The sequence below is a fragment of the Lates calcarifer genome, linkage group LG18 (assembly GCF_001640805.2).
Source record: "Lates calcarifer isolate ASB-BC8 linkage group LG18, TLL_Latcal_v3, whole genome shotgun sequence".
Classification (NCBI taxonomy): Eukaryota; Metazoa; Chordata; class Actinopteri; family Centropomidae; genus Lates; species Lates calcarifer.
This window is the reverse complement of record NC_066850.1, coordinates 15,084,398-15,111,374: the sequence shown is the minus strand read 5'-3', so window position 1 is coordinate 15,111,374 and position 26,977 is coordinate 15,084,398. Positions and strand designations below refer to the sequence as shown.

The 26,977-nt window shown below is 43.4% G+C and overlaps 1 protein-coding gene across 2 annotated transcripts; it reads left to right on the top strand.

Moving 5' to 3' along the window:
* Window positions 1-328: 328 nt before the first annotated feature.
* Window positions 329-26,952, top strand: gas2l3 (growth arrest-specific 2 like 3). 2 transcript variants are annotated; one of them, XM_018684326.2, is made up of 9 exons: window positions 329-475; window positions 12,609-12,661; window positions 18,363-18,549; window positions 19,621-19,739; window positions 20,503-20,644; window positions 21,782-21,845; window positions 21,928-22,069; window positions 23,285-23,389; window positions 24,274-26,952. In XM_018684326.2, exons 2-9 carry the CDS (start codon window positions 12,638-12,640, stop codon window positions 25,645-25,647), a joined length of 2,157 nt encoding a protein of 718 aa, XP_018539842.1. In that variant the 5' UTR covers window positions 329-475; window positions 12,609-12,637; the 3' UTR covers window positions 25,648-26,952. The 2 variants fall into 2 exon arrangements, with proteins under 2 accessions (XP_018539842.1, XP_018539843.1); XM_018684327.2 differs by lacking the exon at window positions 329-475 and adding an exon at window positions 9,962-10,131.
* The last annotated feature ends 25 nt before the right edge of the window (window positions 26,953-26,977 follow it).

Sequence of the window (26,977 nt, the reverse complement as noted above, 5' to 3'; positions counted from 1 at the left end):
CAGCTGGAAAAAGTATAATAGGGCTGTGCTGGAATGGGTTTGAGTTCCAAGTAGCATCAATGCAACTGCTATAGGAAGAAGACTGCAGAAATACAAAGAGAAAAAAAAGGAAGGAAAACATAAAGAGTAATCAGTGTGCTTCATTTCTTAGCTTATCTCAACCACTAATTACTTTAACAATCTGTGATGCCTTTATAGCTTTATTTAGGCACTTGTATTATATGGCTATGAATGGGTTTTCATCATTCAGTAAAATGACACTCAGGTGAGGCTGTGGCCCTGCCCCCAGCTGCACGAGCGCTCTGATTGGCTGGTTCGAACAGCGCTGCCCACAAACACACAGCAGCGGAGAACATGAGTAACTCCAGCAGTAACTGGAGAAGTAGTCCAAGATTCCCACAAGGAAAACCGCTCTAAACCAACACAAACTGCTCAGAGTTTCTGCTTGAAGACTCTTATCTCGTCAATACTGCTGGTAAGTCCGAAATTTTTATCATATTCTTTATCATGCTTTACCTTAGAGGGGAATTAACGGGGAAAGTTTATCCGAAAGTTTTTGCTAGGGCAGAGGTTTCCTCCTGTTTCTCCCCAAAATCCATGAGGGAGCCTCGTGGACGCTGGTAACATGGTTCCTACGAAAACACTCAAAATACCGTTAATTTTGCACGTAAGCGCAGTCCCGTGAGTTTTTTTTTTTTTTTTTAAATAGTAAGTCTCATAAAGTACAGAGAATTGGCCAGGAAAGCTGCTAGGTGTTAAAAAGAATGAAGTATAATTGACGTTACGTCTGATATTTTTTAGGTTTTGTTTCCTAGTAACACTACAACACAGCTAGCAAAGCACTTCTTTAGCACCATTCACTTTTACCCGAAAGCTGTTATTTTTATTGACTTACTTAATTGTTAAGAGAATGATGCACTTTCCCTTTCACATGAGCCACAATCAAGTTTAAACGGCAAAGGTGCAATTTAAACCAATTATCCCCTGCACTTGACAGATTTCACCGTTACATAATGGCAGGTTAATTGACTCTGACAGGTCCATGCGTGCTGGCGTTGAGGGTGAAACAACAGCTCCCAGTCTGGAGCATGTACACATTCATCCTGCCAATCAGAATAAATAGGTAGGAGGATCAGCAGTTTACTGGTGCATGTATGACCCGGGAGACAGTACCTGCTGAGGTGTTGCGTGGTAATAGTAATGTGAGGTTGTAGCAGCCCATGATAGGATTAAGTGAATGTTGGTGTTTGTGATGGCATCATCAGGAGGAGGAGGAGGTTAGGTTGGGGGTGCAGTTCCCTCTTCCTATGTAAATAGTAGGCACAGGCGCTGTTGTTTTTGGATCAAAGCACACACACTGACTGACATGTTTTCCTGCTGCTGCACCTATTGTACCAGGACAATCAGGAGGGATACATTAATACAGAGTCTTGTACATGGGACATCCCTGGTTTCCTGTTGGAGGAAAAGAGATGAAGTAAAGGCTCAGCAGGTGCTTCCTGCAAAGAGGGTTTCACCAGGGAAAGAACACTCACACAGTGCACTTCACACGCTGCTGATGACTTTATGGTGATGTTTGTTTTTGTTCTCGCAACAACAAGATTTCTCTTCTTGACCTTGTGATTTGGCCTTACAATCAGGAAGAATGGTCATTTAGTTTCACTTGATTCTGGATCCTGGTCATTTGTGATTATGGCTTGAATGAATTTTTCCTGTGATTTTTCGTGCATGTTGTGGGTGTTACTATTTTTCCGTTACAGAATGTGATGTAACTAACTCATGACTTGAGAAAGGGGAAGGAGCTGAAAGAGAGCAGGCATGTCATTATTATTCATCCTCACATGCTGTTAATGATAAATTATCACTGCTATGCTACAACTGACCAATCCTAACATCGTATTGTCCCACACGTTTGTATCTAATCAACCTCACATCCAGTAATTTCCAATATCTCTGTTTTGATCTGAACCAATTAGCTGATGGGTAGGCTGACCTCTCTGGTTTGACCTGCTCAGGTCATTGTGAAATTGACTTGTATCAAATTACATTGTGATCAGGTTAACATGCTTTTTGTACCATGTGTATTTAAAGCTGCATTAAACAGTATTTTTATATGCACTGGAAAAAAATACTACATATGACATGAAAAGTATTGCTCAAAGAGGAATTATCATCCCTGATGATGGTCTTGACCACGTGCTAAATGAAATTGCAAGTTGGGAGCTCGGTGGTGGTGCTGTCATGCAACTGTGTTGCAGCTCATTTATAGCCTAACATTAGCATATTATGTCTGGTGATTGTATTTAGGCTTAAGAAATCATAGATGCGGATTTGTGACAATTATCTTTCTGAACAAAACGCTGAAGTATCATAAACTTTTGTCAGTCATAGAGCTTATTTTCTGCAATATCCATAACTCAGTGGGAACCAAGGTGATGCTAACGTCCAGGCTGGCCTACAAAAATATGTCATCCTTGCACCACTCTGTAAGGTGATGCTGTTAGTGTCGTGTTTATAACTTGGTATAACGCGCTGCCACCAAAGTGGTAGTAAATAAAAAAGTTGCCTAGTTCAGTTTAATGTCTGGATATTTTGTAAGACCATGTAACAAAATTAGTATGGTAATACAGTTCTTGGTAGATCCAGTGGGTGCATTCAGCATGTCAACTGGATTTTGTTTGATTTTGTTTTCCAGTTGAGAAAAATGCAATGTACTTTCCATCTACTTTTGAGTCCATGTGACTTTTTGTATACAAAGTTTTCCACTATGGTTCAGACCAAAAGAAAAACTGAAGCTGTCATCACAGTGTCACTGCGGTTTAGACTGCACAACGATCTCTCACCAAATCACTGTCGGTACAGTGCGTCACTGTGTTTCAGACAAAGCTGTCAGCTCTTAATGAATAAGTGTGCACGCGAGTAGCAGCCCCAGTTTCAACTATCTTCATAATCACCATCTGCTTGATCTTTGGCATCAGGCCTCACATTTTGGGCCTGCCAAGGCTCCAGAAAGAAGTTAAGACAGAGGCAAACACACACACACACACACACACACACACACACACACACCCCAGATGAGACAAAGAGGGCTTAATGAGTTAAAAATGCACACGAGGACATATGGGCTGCGATGGTGCGTGTGTGGACACAATGGAGATGATAATGAAATCTTGGATTACCCCTCATTTATTTAGGGTACAGCTTACAGGAGGAGAGTGGGAGGGGGGTCAGGGGTAAGTGTGTGTGTGTTGGTGTGTGTGCGTGTGTGTAGATCCTGTAAATCATCACAGTAGTGCTGACGTCATGTGTTATTCATACATGGTGGTTTGGATTAGTGACAGTTGTATGAGCTCAGTTGCTGTGTACAGTATTGGGAAACAAAAATCATCAGTAGTTAAATATTCAATATCTCAGACTTTGTAAAAAAAATAGGACTAAAGATGTTACCAGTTTGTCTACAGTTTTAAAATGTTAAAGATCATCACTCATGCTGCTGGACTCAACATGTAGCACTTGCTGAACCAATTGAACTCAACTTATCTAACAGTGATGTTAGATGTTAGTTTCTACAGACCAGTTCATGTCAGAGCTTTTTATGACTTAAGTGTTGCTGTACTCTGATGATTCAGTACAATAATTACAGAATAGCTGTAAGTCTTTATAAATAAAACATGAGTCAGTTTTGTTCTCCTCATTGTCCAATCTTACACCCCAAGCCAGAAGTTCTTTTTCAAACTGACACTATCAGGTCATTTTGTTTCTGCTCGCTGGAGATCTGAGGGAGTCCATGTTTCTCCCACCATGTCTTAGTACTGATCAGGCTGATTAAGGTGAAAGGTGCCCCAGTTTTTAAATCCCACCCCCCTCCCCATCACACACACAGACACACACTAACCAGGGTTATTATGTGACAAAGAAACGTGACTAATTACACTGAGCTCGATGACCCCACGACCTTTCACATCCCCTTGGCCTCGCCCTCTGAGATGGGAAGGGGCAAAGTGGCTGTTTGGGCTACACAAGCTTATCTGAACTGACCCTGATAAAGCATGTTACATGGCAGCACCAGGGTTGCATGTTTGGATGTTGTATACTTAAGTCCCACAAATAGAATCCGTACAAGTAACGAATATAATGAGCCCAAACTGTATTTATACTAGTAAGTTTACAGTAGTAGACATTCATTATAATGCTGACAGTGTTCGGCAGCTGGAGAGATGACGCATATTGGAAATCAAAAGGTTTCTGCAACCGTTAGTTTCCTCCTGGTGCGCTGTTCTGTCAACACTTTTTCACGTCCCAGTTCATTAATTTAATGAGGACGTGATGTGGTGCACTTCTGTTTATTATGGGATGGTCCATTACAAGTCTTTTCAAATAACAGCTGAGCAAAGATCAACGGTCAAGTTGTTTTGGTAGTGCGCTCAGGTATTTAAAATAGCCAGCCTGTGCTGCTACTGAAGCAGTGATGTCACTGCAGTTAGTTCGCCTGTGTGTGTGTGTGTGTGTGTGTGTGTGAGGTCAGCAGAAATGGCTTAGAGTGGGCATCTTGCCAGGCCTGCTGCAGCTTAAAGGATGCTGTGCCTGTGTGTTGGTAGTGACTCAGCCAACTGATGGCTGATATCATGTAGAGAGGGAATTTAAGGAGGAAAACGACTATGAAACCAGATATATACCTGTTTAAAGTGGTGGGTTGTACTTTGCCGTTGACACAGACTGATACACCATTAAAGAGCTTGCTCATTGGAGTTTTACTGTAGCTCCATGTAGTGATGTTCTCAGTCAAAGTCAATAGTTTGAGGAAGTTATGTAGGTTACTGGGACTGATGCTCCCTTTTTACAGACCTGGAATCAGTTTGCATCGGTTCCTCGGAAAAACAGAGCAAAGGAGAGCTGGGCAGGGAGCCTGATCCTGAGTCAGCACTGAGGGGCTTTAAAATCCCCTAGCTGACCTGGTGGCGTGTGGTGAGCTGTGGATTAGCATCAACAAATCAAAATGGGATTGGCAGGTGGCTCCCACTCGTTCAAGCCCTTAAGATGGGCTTTATTCACACTGTCTCACCTCTAAGGAAAGACCACTCCTCAACAAGGACAAGAGGATGGAGGCCAAGAAATGTTTTAATCCTGCTTGAAAGGGGGATAGTCTTTAACCATGGAAACCATGATGAACAAGCTTGTGCAGGCCCACGCCACAGGGGACTGAATAGCTTTAGAAAGTAAAGTTTAATTGAAGATGTGGGGCTCACTCCGTCAACAGACTATTGAAGTATATTTACTTTATTCATTCTCCCCCACTGAATGAATTTCCCTCTCGGCACAGTGCAGCCTGGCCCCATCTGTAATGAAAGGGGGGAGGCTCTAAATGAAACGTTCCTCCAACAGGGTAATTAAGTCCAGACACAAAAGGCTCAGCAGGAAGGAGTTTAATAGAGGAGGAGTTAGTATTCCCTGGGGGGAGGTTGGGTCCAGCAGAACCGCTTTGGACTGCAGGGAACGGGAAGGGCGCAGGAGGTTCACTGGCGCTTCGAGTTGGCCCACGGCCACTTCACATTACGGGTGCTGGGGACACACACACACAAAGATATTACTCATCCGTTTCTGTCCGCTCAAGTTATCAAATGAAGTGCCTAAAAATAGAGCCTCACTCTTTTTCACATCAAAAACGTCTCTATTAAAATCTTGATTGATTGCAATTGAGAGGCGCTCAAGTGTAAAATATATGATGTATAAGAGTTAGGCTATGTTGAAAACGAATTTGGTTGGGTTGTGCTCCTTTTGACCAGTGTTTAAACCTGTTTTGAATGGTCACTCTTGAAAGCGAGTGGAAAAGCCTGCTGTCACAGAGGGGGGTTGACAACTGGGATAATGGCAAATATTTTCTCCACAAAACCACATAGTTTTCTACACAGGAAAAGTGATGGAACTAGCCATATTAAAGGAGCTATTTGTAGGTTTTGCTGTCACTACATAGCCAAAGTTAGCATTAACAGCTGTAGGTGGTTCAGGCAGGCTCAGCATCAGACTTCAGTCAGTTACTTGCCAAGAGCGGTCTCCAAAGGTAGAAAGAAACAGCAATGTTTTTTCTTCTAGTTCTGTCACTCCTTTTTTTCTACTGAAGCTAACATGCTAACCAACTAGCGTTGCCCCAGCCACCTTATCTCATCACTTTCCAATAGCAACTTACCATAGCATCCAGCCTGCCCTGAAGTAGTGCTACTTAGAGTGTGTGTTCTAACCGATGATGAAGCTCTTGGCAAGCGACCATCACCACAACCCACTCCTGCCAAGAAACCACATTTGGTGGCAGAGAAAACGTACAAATAGTCTGTTTAAGAATGAGAGAGAGACCTCGAGAGCCAAGTTGAAATTGTTCCTCATCCCCACACACCTGGCCTAAACGTGCTGAATTGTCAGTTTCATTGTTGGATATAGTTCTCTAATCTGACGTAGGGTTTGTGTTGGGGGAAGAGGTTTCAGATGTCATTTTGAGATCCAGCAAGCACTTTAACTTGAGACTCCATCATGTCCACAGAACAGTGCAGACAAAGACAAAATTTCCCCTTTTAAGTTGTTTGGAGTTATTGAATAGGGCTGAAAAATATTCAGCACTTCAAATAAACTTTCAGGTAAAACTGTAAAAGACATCATCAGAAATATATGTAGTCGAAATGTTTTTCCCTCCAGAAGTCCCTTTGGGTGCCCCAACCTCTGGGCTCACAGCTGCTGGTATACAAAGAAGGCAGAGGAGGGACAGCTGTGTTTGAAACACATGTCATCTTTAACACGTGCTCCAGCTGTGCTAACGTCCAGGGAATTCAATAATGAAATGGAACAATAACTTTTCTGGAGACCCCTCAAAAAAACACCCAGACACATGCTGGTCCTGAAAACTTAAAGTGGCCAATTTTGGTTTTATTTAATTTTATTACTCAGTTTTTATTCAACCCAACACACACAGTGCCCTGTAGTGTAAAATCAAAATGACATCACCGCTGGAACCTTCTACTTTTAACTCATTACATAATGCGTTCTCATTTTTTTTTTTTGCACTTATGCACGGGTGCTCGCATGCTCTGCCGGAGCACCGCAGGCTGCATGTGTGCACCACGTGCCGTGTGTTGTGATGACGTTGTGTTGTGAAGGTGGATGCACTCCACTGTCTGGAATAGCGTTGATCCTCTTATATGATTACTGGCTGCGACTAGAGAGAGGCGACCTGCATGGGGGAACATGCGGACAGATGTCTCTCCCCCACCCTTAACAAAACAAATACACACACACACACACACACACACAGAGCATCTATGTTTAGTCCAGGAAGTTCAGACTAGATCCCTTTCCTTTAATAGAGTCGAAGTCTATTATACCACTCATTTGTGCCGGGACAAAGGCAATTCCACTAATTTATTCAGCACCTTTTCCTGGCAGGAAGTGGATTGTGTGTTGAGCAATATAAAGAGAAAAAAGACCTCCTAATGAGGAAAGTTAGCTAAATTAGCTGCAGGTGCACTAGACAAATTAATTCATCATGTCATTACTGGTCTGCCTGCATGTTGATGCATGTCCCTACAGGTCAAATACCGCACTGGCTTAAAAATGATTGTATTAAGTAAAAACAGAATGTTACATATCACACAAATCTACACTGAACCTCTGCGTAAAGGTCTTTTCACACTGGGGGCATTTTTTTTGGTGATTAAATGGAAAAATGACATTACAATCACATAGACTACTAGGGGCTGCTCTGTGTCAAAGTTCTGGTAGTTAGACCTCTTCCCTCCCAGATGTGGTGCTCACATCCCCAGCAGGAACTCAAACTGTCCCACCGACATCCTAAAAATATGCCAGCAACTGGCTGTGAAAGGGCTTCAGCTCCTTTATAATCGTGGGCGAGTATTTTGCACTTTTGCATTCTTTATTTGTGCCATGCTGTATGTGAAAAGACCTTAACACTGCAGTGCTCTTTTAAAAGTAACATTGGAAACCCCATCTGATGTGAATACTTGAAACTGGTGGAATCCATTCTGGAAATAGCAGTTCTCCTGAGGGGATAAAACCCAAAACCAAGCTTCTATGTTAGTCATAACAAGAAATACAGGTTAACCAACCCAAACATGCCCAGGGTCATGTTGTGCACCAGGTTTCAATGCCTCATTTACTCAGTTAATCCTAATGTGGCTATAGAAACATGGGAATGGTTCACATGTGCACCTGAACAAAAGCTGATGTTTGAGCAATCTCAATAGAGTATCGGGATTCTTGGAAAGTTGGTAATTCCCACACTGCTTTGTGAGCAGGGCGTTCATAGAAATGCCAAAAATAACATTGTTCATGTGAAGTACAGCCTGTACATAATGAGCTCGACATTCGACGATGCACAAAGAGGCTCAGCTGCATATCTGGCCCAGAAGAAATCTTAAGAGCATAATCTCAAAACCAGCCAAGTCTTCTGGATGGAAATGGAGCCCCGGCATTGTTGGATGCGTTTGGTTTTTTTTTTGTTTTTTTTCCCCTGGCGACCGATGGGGAATTTGTGTGGTAGTGATCAGTGTCACAGTGTCGAGCCCTGCCCTTTCAACCGTGCCACTCCCAAGTTCGCCACCACTATAAAAGATGTTTTGTCTTCGCCTCCTTGTTTTTGGCTTCGACTCTCTCGCCCTCCTCTGTGCTTGACATTTGACTGTGTGTGGGTGCCTTTGGTCCCTGTAGGGAGTCGTTCTCTCAGGCTCTGCTGGGGCGCCAGATGCACACAACTGGAGTCCAGAGCCAAAGATTTGCCCTTTGTACTGTGTTGTTGAGTGTGACCCCATCACGAAACGCCTGCGTGCTGAAAAGAAGCAGAGCCATTCTCTCTTCTGAGATCCTAAATGTCGTGATGCTGTCAGTGTTTCTGATTATCCAGCTTTGGGGCCTCGAGGACATTTCCAAACAATACTTTAAAAGACTTCACTGACCCTTGGAATTCCTCTCAGGCTTGGTCTAGATGTCACAAATCAAACTTAAGTGCTGATCTTAAGAGTTCTTGATCAGTCAGTGACATTTCTTTACAAATCACAAGTTATTCTCTGAAATTTCATACACGACTAAATTCTAAAAACTCAACTGAATTGCTTGAATCAAGTTGTAGTTTTCTTAATCTGAGAAGATTTCAGGGTTTTACTTCCGTTATGTTTGTCAGGATATAGTCTTGTGCATGAATTTGTGCCTCATAACACTCAATATTATACCTTACCTTCTCTAATTTTGTGATTTTGTGATGTATGGAGGGGATGCTGTACCAAAGACACTGGAAGTGTTCAACACACATTCCAATCAAACAACACTGTTTGTTCAGAGTTGGTTTAACCAGCTGTGGAAAACCAACATCTGGTTTTACACTATGACATCATGTGTTCTGTTGTTTGTTACTTGGACTTTGCTCTCTGATTAATTTTGTTGGACCACTTTCCACGTGGACCCAAGGGTCAGGTCCCTCATGACACGTACAACCTGACAACAAACCAAGAAAAAAAAGGCACCAAAGCGTATTGTTTTCCTGCTTCCTACCCCAAACCTTCTGCTGAGTATTTGTTTGGGAGCTTCAGGGAGTGTTCTGGTGAACCTAGCTGGGAGGTGGGGGATGAAAATGAAGTGGAGGTAAACCCCCCACCTCATCTACTCTATCCCATCTCATTCCATTTCATGGCATCCTGGTTGGGGAGCTCCTGGTTTGGTTTCTGGTTTGGAGATGAGAAGGAGTGTGTGTGTGTGTGCGTAGCAGAGAGGGTGGCAACCTAACAAAACAATGGAGGCTTTGTGAGAGGGTCCCGCTGTGACAGGATTGTTCAGGGGGAAGCAGGGAAGGGGGGGGCGGTCAGAGCTTAGCGAAGCGTAGCCGCTTCATTAGTCAGGGCTCTCCTTTTGCACCTCCTCCTCCTCCCATCCATCCTCCCTCCCTGTCATTCTCTCGCTGCCTCTCCCTCCCCGCTCACTCGTGAAACCACAGAGGCAGGAGCCGCTCTGGCTGGACAGCGCTGCACGTAGTGTGGGGGCTTTCTAGACTCACTGTTTGATGAGGATGCGCTTTTGAGGCTGACCAGAGTTTGTTTGGTGCAGTTTCCTTGCTCTGTGCCGTACTGTTTTTGTTCCGAGGTAAGCCGCCTTGTGTTGTCATCCTTCCTGTCCCGTCCCGTCCTTGGCTGCTGACTTGCATCTTCTCTCCTCTGAGCTGCAGATTTGGTGTCGGATGACTGGACGCTGCACTCTGTGGCGGGCCTTTGATGAGTAACTAAGGATGTGATTTGAGTGTCTGTGGTCATGGAGGCAATTCTAGATAGGAATTTCATCACTCTGTGCATGTTGGCATTTGTGGAAAACACCACAACATATAAATACTGCAGTGTAGAAGTTTCACAAACCCATTTTGGTGGTGAATTTTAGCTTTATATGAGGTGATATCTGTGTGTCTGTGGAGGATGGGGGGATGGTTGTGGTGGAGAACTATTGCCTCAGCTGTGTTGGCCAAATTATCAGTGTTATTAGGATCTACGTGCTTGTGATTGCTTTCTCCCCCCACACACCGCCTCTCTTTGTCAAACACACACCCTCAGGGATGGTCGAGCATTGGGGTAATCCTTCACATCCTGTGTGGGAAAGGGCAGAGAGGAGCACTCAGACTAACCCCATCACTTCCTCATGAGAAAGTCTGATCTACTAAAACTCACAGTGTGTCCAGTAAAAACAACAGCCTTGCTGTTTTTCTACCCAGAGGGCCATTTGCAGCATCCTGAGAGCCTGTTTGCAGCTCATATCCTGTTAAACAGTCCTCTATAATATTCCTCCATTACCATTTCATCACTACCCAGCTGATGCACCAGAACACCCTTGAAAATGAAAATTTATAGGAAAGTTAGTAAATTTGATTACACACTGATTTCACAGTGAATTTGAAGAAAACCATAGTGACTGACTTTTCTGTGCTTAGATGTGAGACTGTTTGTTTGGAGATCAGTGAGACAATAATAGATATGTATTGATTTAAAAGCCACATGTCTGAAATTAGTTTAAAGACTGAATGGACTTGATGAGATAATCAGGGTATGTCCTCAATGAGGCTTAAAGTCACGGTGCGGAGCCACTTAAGCTCATGGGTCATTCACAGGGTTTTCTCATGTCTTTCTCTCGTCCCAAGAGTCAAACGGCTCCGTTGTTAGGCTGGAGCTGGATTTGCTGTATTTTGGGCTGCAATTATTGATTAATCTATGAATTACTTTACTGATTAATCAGTGAAATGTCAGAAAATCACAGTTGCTTAGAGTCATCAGGCTTAAACAGCTTTTTTGTCTGACCAACAGAAAAATCCTAAGGGTGTTCATTTTACTGTCAAAGATTACTGAGAAAACCAGAAAATATTTACACTGCAGAAACTGTAACTAGGAGTTCTTGGCATTTTGCTTGAAATCTGTAATGTTAATGATATTTTTTAACATTGACTTATCCATTAATTGACTGAGCATTTTAATTCTAATTGAATAACAGACATTATGAATCTTTTGACAAATAAAATTATTATGGATTATACTGCGTCTTCTTTTTTGGGGGTGGTGCAAGCCAGTTCTCTCCCCTGGCATTTAAGACTGCTCAGAAGGCAAGTATATATTAGTCAACCTCAGAAGGGATGTAGGCTGTAAGGCAGCAATATACACCTAACCATGGTAGTAAAAAAACAAATTTAACAGCAAATATACCTTTACAAGAACAACAGGGTGACAAATATTTCGGCTAGTATGATAAACAAATATATCCTCATGTTCTGGAAAGTGATTATTGTTATATTAACTGTTACGTAAGATAAATGTGACAGTTTACTTTGTAAGGTGTTAGATCAGGTTGTCCAGCTGTATGTGTGTGGGTCTCTGCATATGCATTATGATGTAACTGTTACTTTTAATGAAATGTCCATAAATGATATAACCTTATTGCTTTGCCTTAATCCAGTGAATGTTGATGTTGATCAGTTCCACACTCACCTCTATGTGTTAGGTACAGAGCTAAAGCCGAAAGCAATTAGCTTAGCTTAGTCTGAGGTCTGGGAGCAGAGACCACTAGTCTGAAATCTGCCTACCAGCTCCTCTGAAGCTCAACAACTAAAATATTAATATCTTGTTTGTTTAGTCTGTATACAAAGAAATGTAAACACTTTCTAGTTTTAGAGGCAGTTACAAAATGTAACTATTTGTTGACAAACAGTTCATTAGTTTGCTCATTGCTTGCTCATTGCTTCTGCACAGCATCTCTGCTGGTTGTCTGGCATCTCCAAGGTGATGACATGGCTCTGAATAGTCACCAGTCCCAGCTGTTGTTTGCAGAGAAATAGTTAAAGCCCATAACATCTCTGTTTCCCAGCACTTTTTGCTAAGCTAAGCTAAGTGCCTCCCAAAATACTCAGGCACACGATTAGTATTGATTTGCTCATATAACTAATCAAAAAAATGAATAAGCATTTCCCAAAATTCCTATTCCTTTAAAACTGCCTGAGTAGCCTTTTTATAATCTGATACTGTCTAAATCTTGATAAGTGGTTTTCAGAAACATGGAGACAACTGACTCTCTCTCTCATCCTTCCACAGAATGAAGAAGTGAATCTGTCATCGCAGTCATGGCTGTCCAGACTGGCATCCAGGTAAGATTACCACCTAAATAGGATGAGATGCACTGATTGGTCATTTAGTCCATCACTGACATGATGGATGTCAAAGAGATTTTTGACCTTTTTTTTTAATCATGTCCACTTTTTGGATTTTATTCATGTGCAGCCAATGCCTTTGCAAACTCTCATATCTCTACACTGCAGCAGGGCTGAACCTGACTTTGAGTCCTCATTATAGGGCCCTCCTAAGGTCAGTTAGTACCATTCTTAGTGTCCAAGCAGTGAGTTATCAGTCTGTCTCTGTGCCAAATTGAGAAAAAACTTCCCAGACATTGCCAGAGTTATTCAGATCAAATAAAGAACTGCAGACATCTGTCTCCCACTCAACAACTGTGACGGGCCCACCTGTGTTACAGCATGCCATCTTGTTTTTGTTATGCATGTCTGACGTTCCTCCGCTCGGACCCGAGGAGTTCCTCTCTGCACATTTTTTAGGGGGAGTGGGTGGAATGCGAAACACTTTCTTTTTTTTTCTTCCCCACGTCTCCTCCCAGCAACGAAAGTGTCAGCCATCCCAAAATCCAAAACAACAAATGTATCGTGTTACAGATTTGTCACATGGCAGCACCTCACTGAGAGGGGTTTTTCTCTCTCTGTCATCTGGTTCGGAAAGTCCTGGCTCTTCCCCTCGTCCCATCTTGGACCGTGGATATGCAAAATATGTATCTGAGTGCTGTGCGTATAACATGTGGCAGGAAATCTTTTAGACTGATGGCGATGTGTTGACGAGGCTGTGAAGAGTCTTTCCAGAGCTGTTGATGGACTGTGGTTTAACAGTGTGGCTTCAGACGCATCAGATTAACTCAAAGATCGTGTTAATTAGAAGGTGTGTCTGTGCCAGGCAATATTTAGATATGGTGTAGCATCTCTGTAGGCTGACATGTTTCCCCAAAGTCACTGTAGCTTTGTTTAAATGTTGGTAAGAATAGTTTACTTAATAAATAACCTCTCAAGAACCATTCCCGGTCAGTTTTTAAATTTCTTTTATAAGATTTGAACATATTACATAAGTGCAGCCCTCTCATGACAATGTGGACATATTTAATTCATTCACGTATATTTTTAGAGCACAGACAACAGGAAACTAGTTTGGTATTGCATGTAATCAAAGGCACCCGGTGAGGATATCGATCCATATCAGACTGTAGTGATGCTGCAGAGACTGTGACACTGCAGCTACTCTCAGAGCTCAGCAGCTCAGAGCTTCATTGCACATGTAGAGCACAGTCACATTCGATAACTGGTCACACTCTGACTGCTCTGTTCACCCATGTTGAAAATGTATGCACTCATGGAAGTATAAGTAGCATATGCGCACTTCCATTAATGCAACAGTAAAACACAGCCTTTACAAAGTATAATGTCACATGCCTCAGATGTCTGAGCAAATTTTAGGAATCTTCTGTGTAGGGAACCAGGGAGGCGTAAGTTCCTACTTGTAAAGCATCTTCATTCTTTAGCGATAGAAACTCAAATATACACAACCTAAATTAAAGCTTAATAAGTTTAATTTGTTCAACTTTTGTATTTGCTGTTGTAAACACTCACTTTAAACACTGTGTGGGAGGTATGGAGGGATTTCTTTGTACTGAAGAGAAGAAGAACTGGGGAGTTAAGCATGAGCAGAGATGGCTAAACGAACTCAAAATGGCACAACCTGCAAAACTTGAAGAGAGACCCACAGGAGGACATTTCTAATGACACAAATTTAGATTTACAAGTAACATCTCACACAGTACATCAGTACATTCTTACCAACGCTACATTGTCTGTTTTCTTAGCGTCCAAGTAGCTCTTGTAGTATTTGAAAAGAGCAGTGTGACCCTGTTAGTTCAGCCTGGCCAAACCAAACAGCTCTGTCATTAGTTATGATCCTAAAGGGTCAAAGGTGAGCAGCCAGACCATGGGAAGTTTAAAAAGAAAACTGATGGGTAAAGAAATTTCAAAGATGGGAAACAATGCTTTAAAAAACTGGATAAAGGATTAAAAAAGTGTTTTGGCTTCATTCAGTAAAATTAAACTTTGGTACAGATCAGAGTTGTAGCTGAGCAACACAAAGAGGTTTTTCATTTGTCAGGCTTGTTGTTTACAGGCTCTGTATGCATGAATCCTGGATATATGGTGTGAATAAAAGGCTTTGTAATACATGAACACACGTATAGTCACAAGATAAGTTATAATGAGAAACATTCTTACAATAAGCAGTCCACATCACAGTCATGAGAAAGACTGATGATGATATTATGGGGAAAAAATATAAATATGTTCTCCTTTTTTAAAATTTTAACACTGGATTGACTTGATCATTTTTGGAATATCGGTGTATCCCACTTTGACCTTCCTGCTATTGACTATTGTTACAGGGACCTTAATCGCCTTCACTGTAAGTGGCTCGGGTTAAGAGCATCAGATAAACCATTTACAAAGCGTAAATGGTAACGCACAGGCTCAAACTGCTTTAAAATCTCAGTAGGTTGCATTTCTTAGCTGGAGTACCAGTCCACATTCCTGCTCTCAGTAAGGACAGAGGTGGTGTAAGAAAACAGATTAACTATGAATGCCCCTATACTCAGTCCAATGCAGATTTTAGTTTACAACACGAGTGCTTTAAAACCTGAATGCTCTCAGTGACCCTGTATACAGTCAGGTGACAGAGTATGAGGTGGGATTATCCCCACTGTTCAGTCGTCTTTTTCTAATCAGAACACTGTCTTTTACGTAAGTTGTAAACGTTAACGTTACATTTTCTAATAAGCTGGATGTCGAGAAAACACATATGTTGTTGTGAACCTGCAGAGCGCTGCAGGCTGCCTGCCCCGCTGAACCCTGTTATGTAATGTGTGTGTGTGTGTGTGTGTGTGTGTGTGTGTGTGTGTGTGTGTGTGTGTGTGTGTGTGTGTGTGTGTGGTGTTCATCTCTTTTGATGTGAGCTAACCTTTTCAGTTTAGAACATTGTTTTGCTACTTTCTTCCATTTCTTTGTGTGTGTGTGTGTGTGTCTCTCTGTCTCTCTCACATCTGAACATTAAAGGGGCATTCACCAATTTCACACCTGAAGTATTGTTGACATATCACAACCACAACCTCTGTCTGTGAAAACTATTGAACATTATCTTCTGTGGATGTGGAGGGTGTTTTCCAAAGTTGAAAAAAAAAAAAACTCCTGACAATGTCATCTAATGTTGCCTTATGAAAGATGCTGTTGCATTATGGGTAGTGTAGGATCAAGTATTTTTGGGGCTTTACCCATATTAGGGATGAAAAGTCAGGATATCTCAGCCTCTGCTGTTTTGTTTGACCATTCTTTTTGTGAGTCCTGTTATTTCTGTGGAAGACCAGAACTGAACTAGATTGTTCAGTACCCCTTAAAAGTTAAAGTGTGATGTGAATTACGATTGATTTTTTTATTATTATTTTTTTTTAAAATTAAAAATCCCCCCTTAGACTGACAGGTTTTAGGTGTCAGGTTAAGGGTTATGGTCAAATGTAAACAGTCAGAATGAACCTAGACTCATTTTCACTCTTCTACTCAGCATTGTGCAATCTTAACTCCATAGCCCTAAGTCTTCCCATTTAATCCCAGTAAGTAAAGAGGCCACACAATACGGCAGTGTTCCACATACTTCCTGCTTTATTAAAGCTATATTGCACCAACCAAATGCACACACACAGTCAGAATATTCTAACCACAGTAGCTCAGAGCATCAGCAGAAGTACATTATCGTATAACGGTCCCTCTGTTGACTGCCCAGAAGGTTTCCTGCTTGTATTGCAGAGCCAATATGATGAATTCAAGGCCTCAACAAGACTCGCCCTTGTTTTAAGCACAATAACCCTTTTAGCACAGCGGACGCGATGTCCTATCATTGCTCGATGACATGTGATGGACACAAGGATTAAAGGCTGTGTCTTAAACAGATGTCAACAAACTGGACGGGGGAGGAGGGTCATGCAGAAGTGAGTTATGTAATGTCTGGACAAGTTGTTACGGTGCACATCTGCTGCCAGTCTCTAGATCAGCCCTCCTGCTGTGTGTGAACAATGAAAAGGTTAAAAATAAAACAACACAGCCATTTTGTAAATATGAGGTATGCATTATAGAAGCTTTGTCATTCTATATGTATTTAGGTGACAGTTTTTAAACAGCTAACAGCTTGAGTTACTTTAAATTCAGAATAAAAAGCATGACTAACTTAATAATTTCATTAATGTGCTGTGCAACTGAGACGGCTGAGGCTTCACAGGATTACTTTCTGTCTCACTGTTATATGAAAGACTTAGTGAAATGCCAGGGTGAAAGACTGAAGTATGCGAGAGATAAGGGGATGGGAGGGAGTGTGTGACAGCGGAGATGGATATGATAGGACATCAGCATCCAGAGCCCAGGATCAGCAGGCCGCTTCAGGCACTGAGCCCCAGAGTATGAACTAGTGCTAGACACCCATTTAAGCAGTCAAGTGCAACAGTGTTCAACGGACTCTGATTTCTTTGGATTTGAAGAGAAAGAAAATGTAACAATGGCTGTGAAACACATTTAAATGTGAAAAAAGACTGTTACAAGTGAGTATGTAGAGACTGGGTGGTAAGACAAAGATGAAATTATGTGGTTTTGAAACACAGTAAATCACAGTCAGAGTGTTGGAGTGTGTGCCGTGCGTGCCGTGAGCTCCAGTAGAGCACAGAAGTGAAGTGTGGTATGACGGCATCCCTGACGCTTCCTCTCTGCATGGACGGCTCACACAAATTCCTCTCATATTCTCACAGTGCAAGGCTGAATGGTAAATGGAGTATGATAATGCTGCAGTGTTGGCTCATAGAGAGTGAACTGCAGAGAAACTGCTAACCTATATTCAGGGTTAAAGGCAATCCACAATTGGATGATTCCAAAAAAAACACACTATAGGTTTGTTGACTCCTGCAGCACAGTGTTTTCACAGCCGTGCTGGGGACATGCTCAGGCTTATCTCACAACATCCTCACTGAGGTGATTAATTGGAGTTTTTTTCTTGTCAGAATAACAAAAGCAAACACAAGCCCTAAAGTAGGGCTGGAAAGAAGAAAAATAAAATGATTTGACATTATTGAAGTAAAACATTTATATTCTAGGGCACTCTGAATGCAGGTGTCCCATAAGCAAAGAATACTGTCATTATTAGGAATGGAAATTCAGCTAAAACCTGTGGTATGAGAATAAAATCAGGTCTGATGCTCCAGTTTTTTAAGTTTTAAAGGAGTAGTTTGACATTTTTGGAAATCTGAGAGTAAGATGATACTAATGTATGTGAAGATAGATATATGATGACCTATTCCTTTAAAGTTGAACATGTTAAAAACGTGACTTAATGAGGGAGTAAATCTCAGATCAGATTAAGCAGATGTCTCAATAAGTGGGCAGCCATGCTAATCTGTTATAACAGCCTGCCAGGCTTTCTGTTTGTGTTTCTAATCCTTTGAGTCATACACGGAGATGATGTGGACCGTATTAATTGTATTATCCTCAGAGTTTTTGGTGTTTGCTGCTTTTCTATGTGGAGCTCTTCCTTCATAGAAGTGTTATGGATGAAGATATCTGACTTTGTCCACCAAACTTCAGCTCTTTAGCTTTGTTTCTTTCACCATGGATGGAAATCAGGTATTTCATCTTCATTTCGCTCTACCTCGTCTCTCCTCTCCAGGTGTGGTTCGGCGAGAAGTTTGACGCCCCCCTGCTGAGCCCCAGGAGCCCACGCAGCCCATTAGCGCAGCGCCACGGCCCCGGCCTCGCGGACGTCTTCCAGTACGACCAGTGGCTGGCAGTGCGCCATGAGGCCACCCTGGTGCCCATGCAGGAGGATCTGGCCATCTGGCTCACAGGCATGCTGGGTAAGGGCTGCGTGCCAACTGAGATCGTTCTGTCCTAGCTTGGTATTTTTTTACCCCCTCTGACAGTTGGGGGACCAGTGCTGTTTATGACAGTACTGTTTTGTTTTGGCTGGTTTAATTTTAATGAACGTAAAGCAAAATGATACAGAATGAATACATTCAACAGGAAAGTCCAAACCTGTGAATTCACACTTGACAGTTGCATGCTAATAGTTTCCCCCTCGAGGCTAGGAAAATACCAAAGCACAATTGACACGGGTCTCCCATGTAATTGGATTTGCATGCTGCTATTTCCAACTGAGCCTCAGCAAACCACATAAACAGGAGTGGAACAAAATCCCTCATTTCATCCATCTCTGCCATTATACTGACATCTATTGTCCCTCACGATACAATGGAACAGTGAGGAAACTAAAACTGACTGGAAACTGACTCTATTGTCGACTTCTGAAACCGTTTTTTTAAGAGGCAGACATTCAGTTTTTCTCATGAGGAATGTGGGCAGGTATTAAACACTCAACATGAGTTATTGGTACCATGACCGTGATGACCCGCACCATGCATTTTTAAAACTTTTGTAAACTGTTTGAGCGATCTGATTGTCCTGAGAAACAGGTGGCGTGCAGTGGATGGAGTTTCAGGCCTCTGGGCTCGGCCGTTCTTATGCAGAAAATAAACTTTTGTGGAGCAATCTTAATCACTTAGTGTTATGGCCATTGTGGATTTTGTTCCCTGTGTGAATTAAGTTAGACTCACTGGCCTTTGTTAAGTTTCCTAGGGCAGTGATTTACAATAAAGGGTCGTGGGAGCGCCAAGGAGTTTGTAGAGTCCTCTGTTGAAAAGCAACTATTATTCACTGTGGAGTCTTTTGTTAAGTCCAGCGTGTAGATGCTTATAGAGTGAAGAGGAATTTTGTTTTAAATCTCTGCTGTAGCTGCATTTATTTTGTTCTGGAGATATGGTTTTGACCTAGAAAAAGTCATCTTTTATGAAGGCCATTTTTGCAGATGTTGAAGTTGAATAATTTGCATTGTGCTGTACACTTTATTCTCTTGTCTTTCCACTTTCCAGGAGAGGAGGTGAGAGCTGAGTTTTTCATGGAGGAGCTGAATAACGGTGTGAAGCTCTGCAATCTTATCGGCGTGCTGCAGACTAAGATCGCCCAGAGTTGCCCCTCCGCGCTCGGCAAGGTGAGTCAGATGGCAGCGATGAAAATAGCTCGGACACTCATCTAAAGGGCAGCTTTCATGCTCGCACGTGGGGGGGATGTTTGGGGAGAGCTCTGCAGCTCAGTGTGAACAAATCCCCGCATGAACCCATTTGTTGCCTTTAAGAAATTTTCTGTCATATCTTTGGTGCAAAACACGACAGACTGGGTTGGGTACTGACCACGGCCAGGCTCTGGTCAGTTTATTGGCATAACCCACAGGATTTCTGGGTATTGTAGTTAAGTTTTGTCACTTTCTACTGTGCTGATTTGTGCATTTAAGCAACATTTCAATATAAATGGTGTACCTACTTTAATTTCATTTTGTTCTGAGGTGACAGTCGTCTTCCAGGATTATAAACAGGTTTCACATCTATAATGGATGATGTGCAGAGGAGGGATAGAAAACATGTTGCTACAAAGTCATGGTAGCTTACACATGGCCTTTTCTTGTATTTAGAAACAAGAACAACTAGTTTGAAACCAGTAAAATTACTGTTTAGAGAATTTGCACACAGAACTCACATTTCACATTTACTGCACACATCTGTATTGACATCTGTCAGCTAGCTAATATAATGCATGAAATTCCAGTGAGAAATAGCAGCTAGTAGAAGTGATGACATGAAGCTACACAAAAGTTTACTACAGCTGTTTGTCTGCTGCATTTTACTGTATACTATGTATAAAGAGATACTGAGTCTCATGGTGATAATAGCTGATGATGAGTGTATTTCTCCTCACAGCTGTTCTCCACCAGGAAGGTTGCATGTAAGCGCGACGCCTCCCCGGGTTCCTTCTTCGCACGCGACAACACAGCCAACTTCCTGGCCTGGTGTCGACACATCGGCGTGGAAGAGACCTACCTGTTTGAGTCAGAGGGCCTCGGTAAGAGCTGCAACAAGAACATCTGTATCTACAAAAAAATACCAAAAAGCCATCTCTTCCTTTCAAGTTGAGCTTCTCTTTAGAATTGAACTCTTCTGTTCCTCTCTCTTTTCTTAGTTCATGTACAGCAGCTTTAACTCCAGCTATCTGCAATGTAAACCTGCGTCAGGCTAAATCTGACCTTTGAGCTTTTGGGAACAACAGATGTGACCTGGCAGCTCTTTCCTGGTTATGTAGTCATGAATCTCTGTTTCTGGAATCCAAGAACCCACAGTAACTTATTAAGAACGTCACCTTAATCGTCTGGCAAATATTTTATTTGAGGAAATCAAAGTGCAATCAAGTGTCCAAATAACTTTCTTGCACCTGTCTTGCACCAGTCACGTCATGCTTTTGAATTTGCAAAATATGGAAACGGTATCATGATGAGTTTTCCTGCAGCCGCTGTATCCATTTGACTTGTACCTATTGGAAAAAAATACTCCTTTTTTTCCTCTTAGGCTTTTGTTGCTTTACCAAGCTTCAGTTAAAATTAAAATCAGGGCCACTGAGGTTCAGAACAAGTAAAAAGAGGACATCAGAGTCTTGTGCAAGCACAAGCTGAAACTGCATTTATATAGCCACCCAATCCATAAACTTTAGCTCTGCAATACGGAGGATGTTAACATGGTGATACAGACTAGACTTCAGCTGTAAGCTCCTAATAACTTTGCGGAGCTGAGGAGCTGAACCTGTTGTTTAAGCCTTCCATCTTAATGGTTTAATAGGATCTGTTGTGGGGAGCAATCACCCTGAGTACTCTGCATGGGGGATCACTTCATTACAACTAATGGCTCTCCAAAAGAATGGATTGGGGCGATTTGGAAAGGAAGCCATACATCTGCCATTCCAAGACTGGGAACGGAGCACATACACTTTAATGCTGCCCTCTCTGCCCCAAACCTCTGCTCTGTTCTGCATGAGTCACCCAACATCACCTCAGGGAATAATTAACTTTATCTTATGTGTTCATAATGTCACGTTTTCAGATTTCACATGGATTTTGTTGTGCCACATCCCACCTCCATCCACTATACATTCTCTACAGCTGCGTCTTCAAATAGTTTTATCTAATAGTCTGTGTATTTTCTGCCTCAGTGCTGCACAAGGAGCCTCGGCAGGTTTGCCTCTGCCTGCTGGAGATTGGCCGCATCGTCTCCAAGTAAGTCTTTGAGATGCTTCAGTGCGTTTTGACTAATTAAGCAGTGGTTTTTGGTTGCTCATGTAAACACTGTGTCTCTCAGGTACGGCGTGGAGCCTCCTGTGCTCGTGAAGCTGGAGAAGGAGATCGAGCTGGAGGAGACTCTGCTGATGACAGAGGAGCCCCCTCAGGCCGTCAAAACCTTCAGCGTGTGTTGCCAGCACGGCGGCCTCTACCAGCCCGGAGTGAGTTTTGACTGACAGCTCAAACATGTGAACGAGAAAAGATCTTCTTTTTTTCATCTACACAGACAGAATATGAAACTTGCACCTCAGGGCAGGAAGTGTGGCACAAGAATACTCCTCGTCTCTTTTAGCTGCTCAAGTTACCACCCCCAAACACTTGTCATATTGATGAGCTGTCTAGCCTCAGTCTAGATGATGGTGTTCACTGTTGACCACACACAGGCGAGCATGAAAAGAACCGCTGCAAGTTCACACAATAAATTTGTATGCGGTCTCGTGTTTGTCCCCACGCCGTCACCTCAGAGATGTAAAGGCTACAGCTGATCACGTTAGCAGCACGTACGCGGTGCATGTGCGACCCAGTTGAGGCCGAGCCAAGATGGCGGCAGGCAGGCAGGCAGCGGTTTCTTGCCGCTTCACTTGCGCCCCACAGGGTACGTGACACATCGCGGCCGACCACGTGACGCTCTGCCCTGTGACTCGCCGTCACACGTGACCTCCGGGCTACACATATGTGTCGACACATGACCATAAGTACACAGTGTGGTGAACTTTCAGTCCATATATCAGTGTGAATACGTCATCTCCTCAGCTGACAGTGGTTTTAATACTTTCCAAACCATGACTGATGGAGACTGTAATTTTTGTCAGGGGGGGGTTTATTCTCTGGTCCAGTTCAGTGGGGAAAACGAGGCTCTCACACTGTCAGGGTTGGGGGTTTTATCCCCAGAGGAGACAGCAGGGCTAAAAATAACTGCACTCATTCAAGTGGAAGGAAGTTTGGATAAAGCATCCACAAACTGCTAAATTTATTCACAAATGTGTTCAGCCTTATATACTGAAGTGGCATAAGCAGCTTATAGATGTATCAGTATCAGTTAATAGTCCAGTGTGACTGCATCACTTTGTCAGTTGTATCTTATTTTGGGAGAGAAATTTGGGAACATGTCTGTCTGCTCGGGTCAGTGGGTGTAATTACATTATTGCTCACATATACAGCAGCCAGCACAGCCTGTGTCTTTATGTAGTGCTTTGCAGCCATCTGAGGTGACTCTATGTTCTGCCTGTAAAATGTCAGTGTATAGTTCTGCTCGTGTGATAAACAGACACTGACAGAGGAGAGCTGTAAAATAATCAGATGTCATATGTTTAGAAAGACAGTGAGTTAAGGACCTCCAATATGGCGGCCTTATGGTTCTCTGTTGTCCTTCACAGGAGCACGGCATGGACGACCCCCCCTGCAACTGCTCCAACAGAGTTTCCATTGAGTACCTGTCTGAGGGACGCTACAGGCTGGGAGACAAGACCATCTTTATTCGGGTGAGAGCTCTGAACACACACATACACAAAACCACATAAAACCACATTGTGGACTGTCTTTGACATAATGCATTCCCCAGCCCCTTACCCTAACATTAACCATCACAACTAAATGCGTAACCCCAAACCACTTACTTTAATGTGAAGCTAGTCCTGGACCCTGGAAAGAATAAGTCTAGAAACCAGTGCAGCAGACACACTAGAAACACAGAAAGATGGTAAAAGGTGGAAAGTGGTTGAAGGTTGTGAATGAGTGTGTGAATAGAAAGAACAGCCTTAAGCAGCAAGAAGGTAGAGTGACCAAGACCATGCTGGAACATAGTCAGCTATTCATTGGTTTACTCTGACCTTTGACCTGACTGCTGACAACGGCCAGAAGAAAAAGAATTTCCCTGTGGGTGTCAGTGAAGAAACACAAATCTGAGTACCAAACAGTATCAAGATCAACAACAGAAAAAGCAGCAGCTGTCATTAGGTCTATGTCATTTGGTGCTGGCACCTGTAGAGTGGTACAGCACAGAACACACTGCTCAAGATACTGTGTTTATATCCTATTAAAGGCACGTAGTAAAATACACACTGACAACACAGGCTGCTGCCAGTATACGTGTGTGTGAGCTTCATGACTTTAGCTGAGGCTGTGATTGGACACATGTAAGCTTGTTACCCAATGGTAGCGGATTGTGTGACGTGATTACATCATAATGACACGGCCGTGCACGGTGCCGAGCCTCAGGACTGACAGGCTCATTTATAGCTCCACACAGGATATTTTGGGAATTTCAGGGAATATGTCACTGTTGGTTTGATGTGATTTTTACATCAAACTTAAATCCCTAGGGGTGAAAGTTCACTGAGCAAAATGATTTGTGTTTCCTCCTCAGATGCTTCATGGTAAACATGTGATGGTGCGTGTGGGTGGCGGCTGGGACACCCTGCGTGGTTTCCTGACGAAGTACGACCCTCTGCGAGTGCTGCAGTTCACCACTCTGGAGCAGAAGATCCTAGCATTTCAGAAAGGCCCCCCTGGCCTGGGAGGTCACCATGGCAATGCAGCCCCACCTCCTCCTCCTGACATGGACCCCCTCGCCGCTGTCAACAACCTCATGTCCTCCTCCTCCTCTTCTTCTTCCTCCTCCGCCTCATCGTCTTCCTCCCTCTCCAGCTCTGCCTGTAAACAGACCCCTGTGACCGCCGCTGGTCAGTTGGTTCGGTCCTACACAGCCTCTCCAGCCTGCACACCCACGCTGCCCAGGAAAGGTGCCGCCACAGCACCCAAGAAAAACCTCCAGATGACACCTTCCTCCCCCAGGAAGCCCACCCAGCTGCCCCTGCCCATCACCACCAAAGGTTCCTCCTCTTTGCCCTCCACACCTGTGGGAAGCTCCTCCAAACTGTCCCCCAGCTCAGGGTGTCAGGGAACGCAGCTCCATCGCAGAGCTCTCACTCCATCAGCGGCTCCATCATCCGTCACAGCAGATCCGAGCCCCGCCTCCAAACTGAAGCTCAGACCGTCACCACGTGGTGCCATCTCTCAGCCCAGGAGCCCCGTCTGCCCCGAGCCGTCCTCCAAATGCCCCAAACCATCCAGCCCATGCACTTCTCCCACTGCTACTGTGCCTCGCCCCGTCACCGCACCAGGACGGGCACCCGCCCCTAAAGACGCCCGGCCCCCAACGGGCGCCAGCCAGCGCTCTCGGCTCGCGCAGCGCCGCCCCGGCTCCCCAGCCTCGCGCCTCCGACTAGAGGCAGCCAGGCGAGTGCGGACAGCCACACGAGCCACAGTGACGCCGACCCCAAGAGCAGCGACCCCACAGTCCCAAACCCCAACCCCCAGCTCACGGACAGCCTCCCCAGTGCTGCCAAAATCCGCCTGCTCCCTGCCAAAAGGCAAAGAGGCCACAGCCAAAGCCAAGGGGCCACCTCCATCCAAGGCTGCTGCCCCCCAGCGAGGTACAACCGCTGCCCCCGGGCGGGTCCCAGGGGGCAACGCGGACCCCTCTCCCGCCAGCAAAGCCAATCAGAAAACACCAGCCACAGCACAGACGGCGGGTCGAAAACAGGCAGCCGCAACTAACGGAAAGCCAGCTCTAAAACCTGAACCAACTCCAGGACAGGCCCTGGCCCCTCAGAAATTCAGCCCCAATGTCAAGGCCATCAAAACTGAGTCCAGCATCGGCAAGAAAACCCCACAGTACAAGGGTAAAAGTGAGGACCCTTATTTTGAAATGAACAGTAAGAGGAGGCAGAAGACGTAACTGGGCGGACTCGAAGACACCAAAACCAGCCGGCTGGTGACACAGCTTCTCATCACAAACCAGCACTTGTCACTAATCCTCATGAAAAGCTTCTCATTTTTGACCTTTTTTTTGGTTATTGATTTTTGTGGTATTTAATAGTCTTTTATTTTTTTTATTTTCAATCCAAAAAGGTCAAAGATGTCATGCTTTGTTTGTCTTGTCTTTGTGATGAATTAACAGCCTTTTTTTTTTTTGAGAGTTACCTGATTAACACTAAAACTTGCACAATGTTTACATTTTACATTTCCACCTCTGTCACATGTACAGCCGTTACTCATCAGTTGTCTGAACTGACTTTTAAAGAACAAAGGATAGAGTTTTGTAGAAAAATTGTGTTCAAATGTTAACCTCAAAGCTTTTTTAGCTCAACACCAGGTCACAGGACATAGCCATGACTTAGTACAATGCACTTAGGTGAAGATTTTAGAGGGAAAAAAGTGTTTTATTACAGCAGAGCAGCTCGCGCGTCCTGTTTTCTCTGACATGTTACCAAACTATTTTAGAAGTTCAAGTGACACAACTGGAGCACAAATCATGGTTCTTGATTTATTTTCCCCCCAGTGAGAACATACTTTCCACTGGTAGATAGTCAGATGTTATAACTTTGGAGTGATTTTTTTTTTTTTGTATAAATGATATCTAGGTGGGAAGTTTGGTCTCGACGGCGCCGCGCAAAGCGTCTTCGGGAAGTGTTCCCTTCCCATCGTGTGCCTTCATCAGAAATCTCTTGTTTTTCTGAGCGGCATTAGAATGTATTAGATGACCAGGGGTGGTGGTGGTGGCCGCAGTGGTGGTGGTGGGGGGAGGGGAGGGTTTAATGGTTTTTACTGACGAAAATTGCACAGTGTGTACGAGCACTCATTACTTTGGTTTCTCAGAGAAAAGCCAGAGTCTCAGATGAACTACTGATCAAACGCCTCTTTTCTTTTTAACAGGAAACACTCACAAAAAGGCCCGTCAGCGGCCACAATCATTTAGAGCAGAATCTACTTGGTATAGACTTTTTATATGGTGTCTAATTTTTTTTTTTTTTTTTTTTTTTTGTGTGTGTGTGTGTTAAAAATCTAGTTTTCTATGTGATGTTTGTGTACGTATGTGTGTGTATATACAGTATATTATCAGTGAGGCTTTTTTCTTGTTTGGCACTTTACAGAAACCTCTGTGTTTGTCACAATGTTGAATGTTGATTCTGTCGATTGTGTCTCTTGTTCCAGCTACCTTTTTGTCATTTTGATTAATAAATGGACAAGTGTTTTAAAAATCGCCCGGCTCCGTCGCCTGTGTCGCA

Coding starts and splice junctions, on each gene's coding strand:
- gas2l3 (XM_018684326.2), top strand. CDS start 12,638: ATGGCTGTCCAGACTGGCATCCAG. Junction 19,740..20,502: donor GCCCCTCCGCGCTCGGCAAG/GTGAGTCAGATG, acceptor TTCTCCTCACAG/CTGTTCTCCACCAGGAAGGT. Junction 21,846..21,927: donor ATTGGCCGCATCGTCTCCAA/GTAAGTCTTTGA, acceptor TGTGTCTCTCAG/GTACGGCGTGGAGCCTCCTG.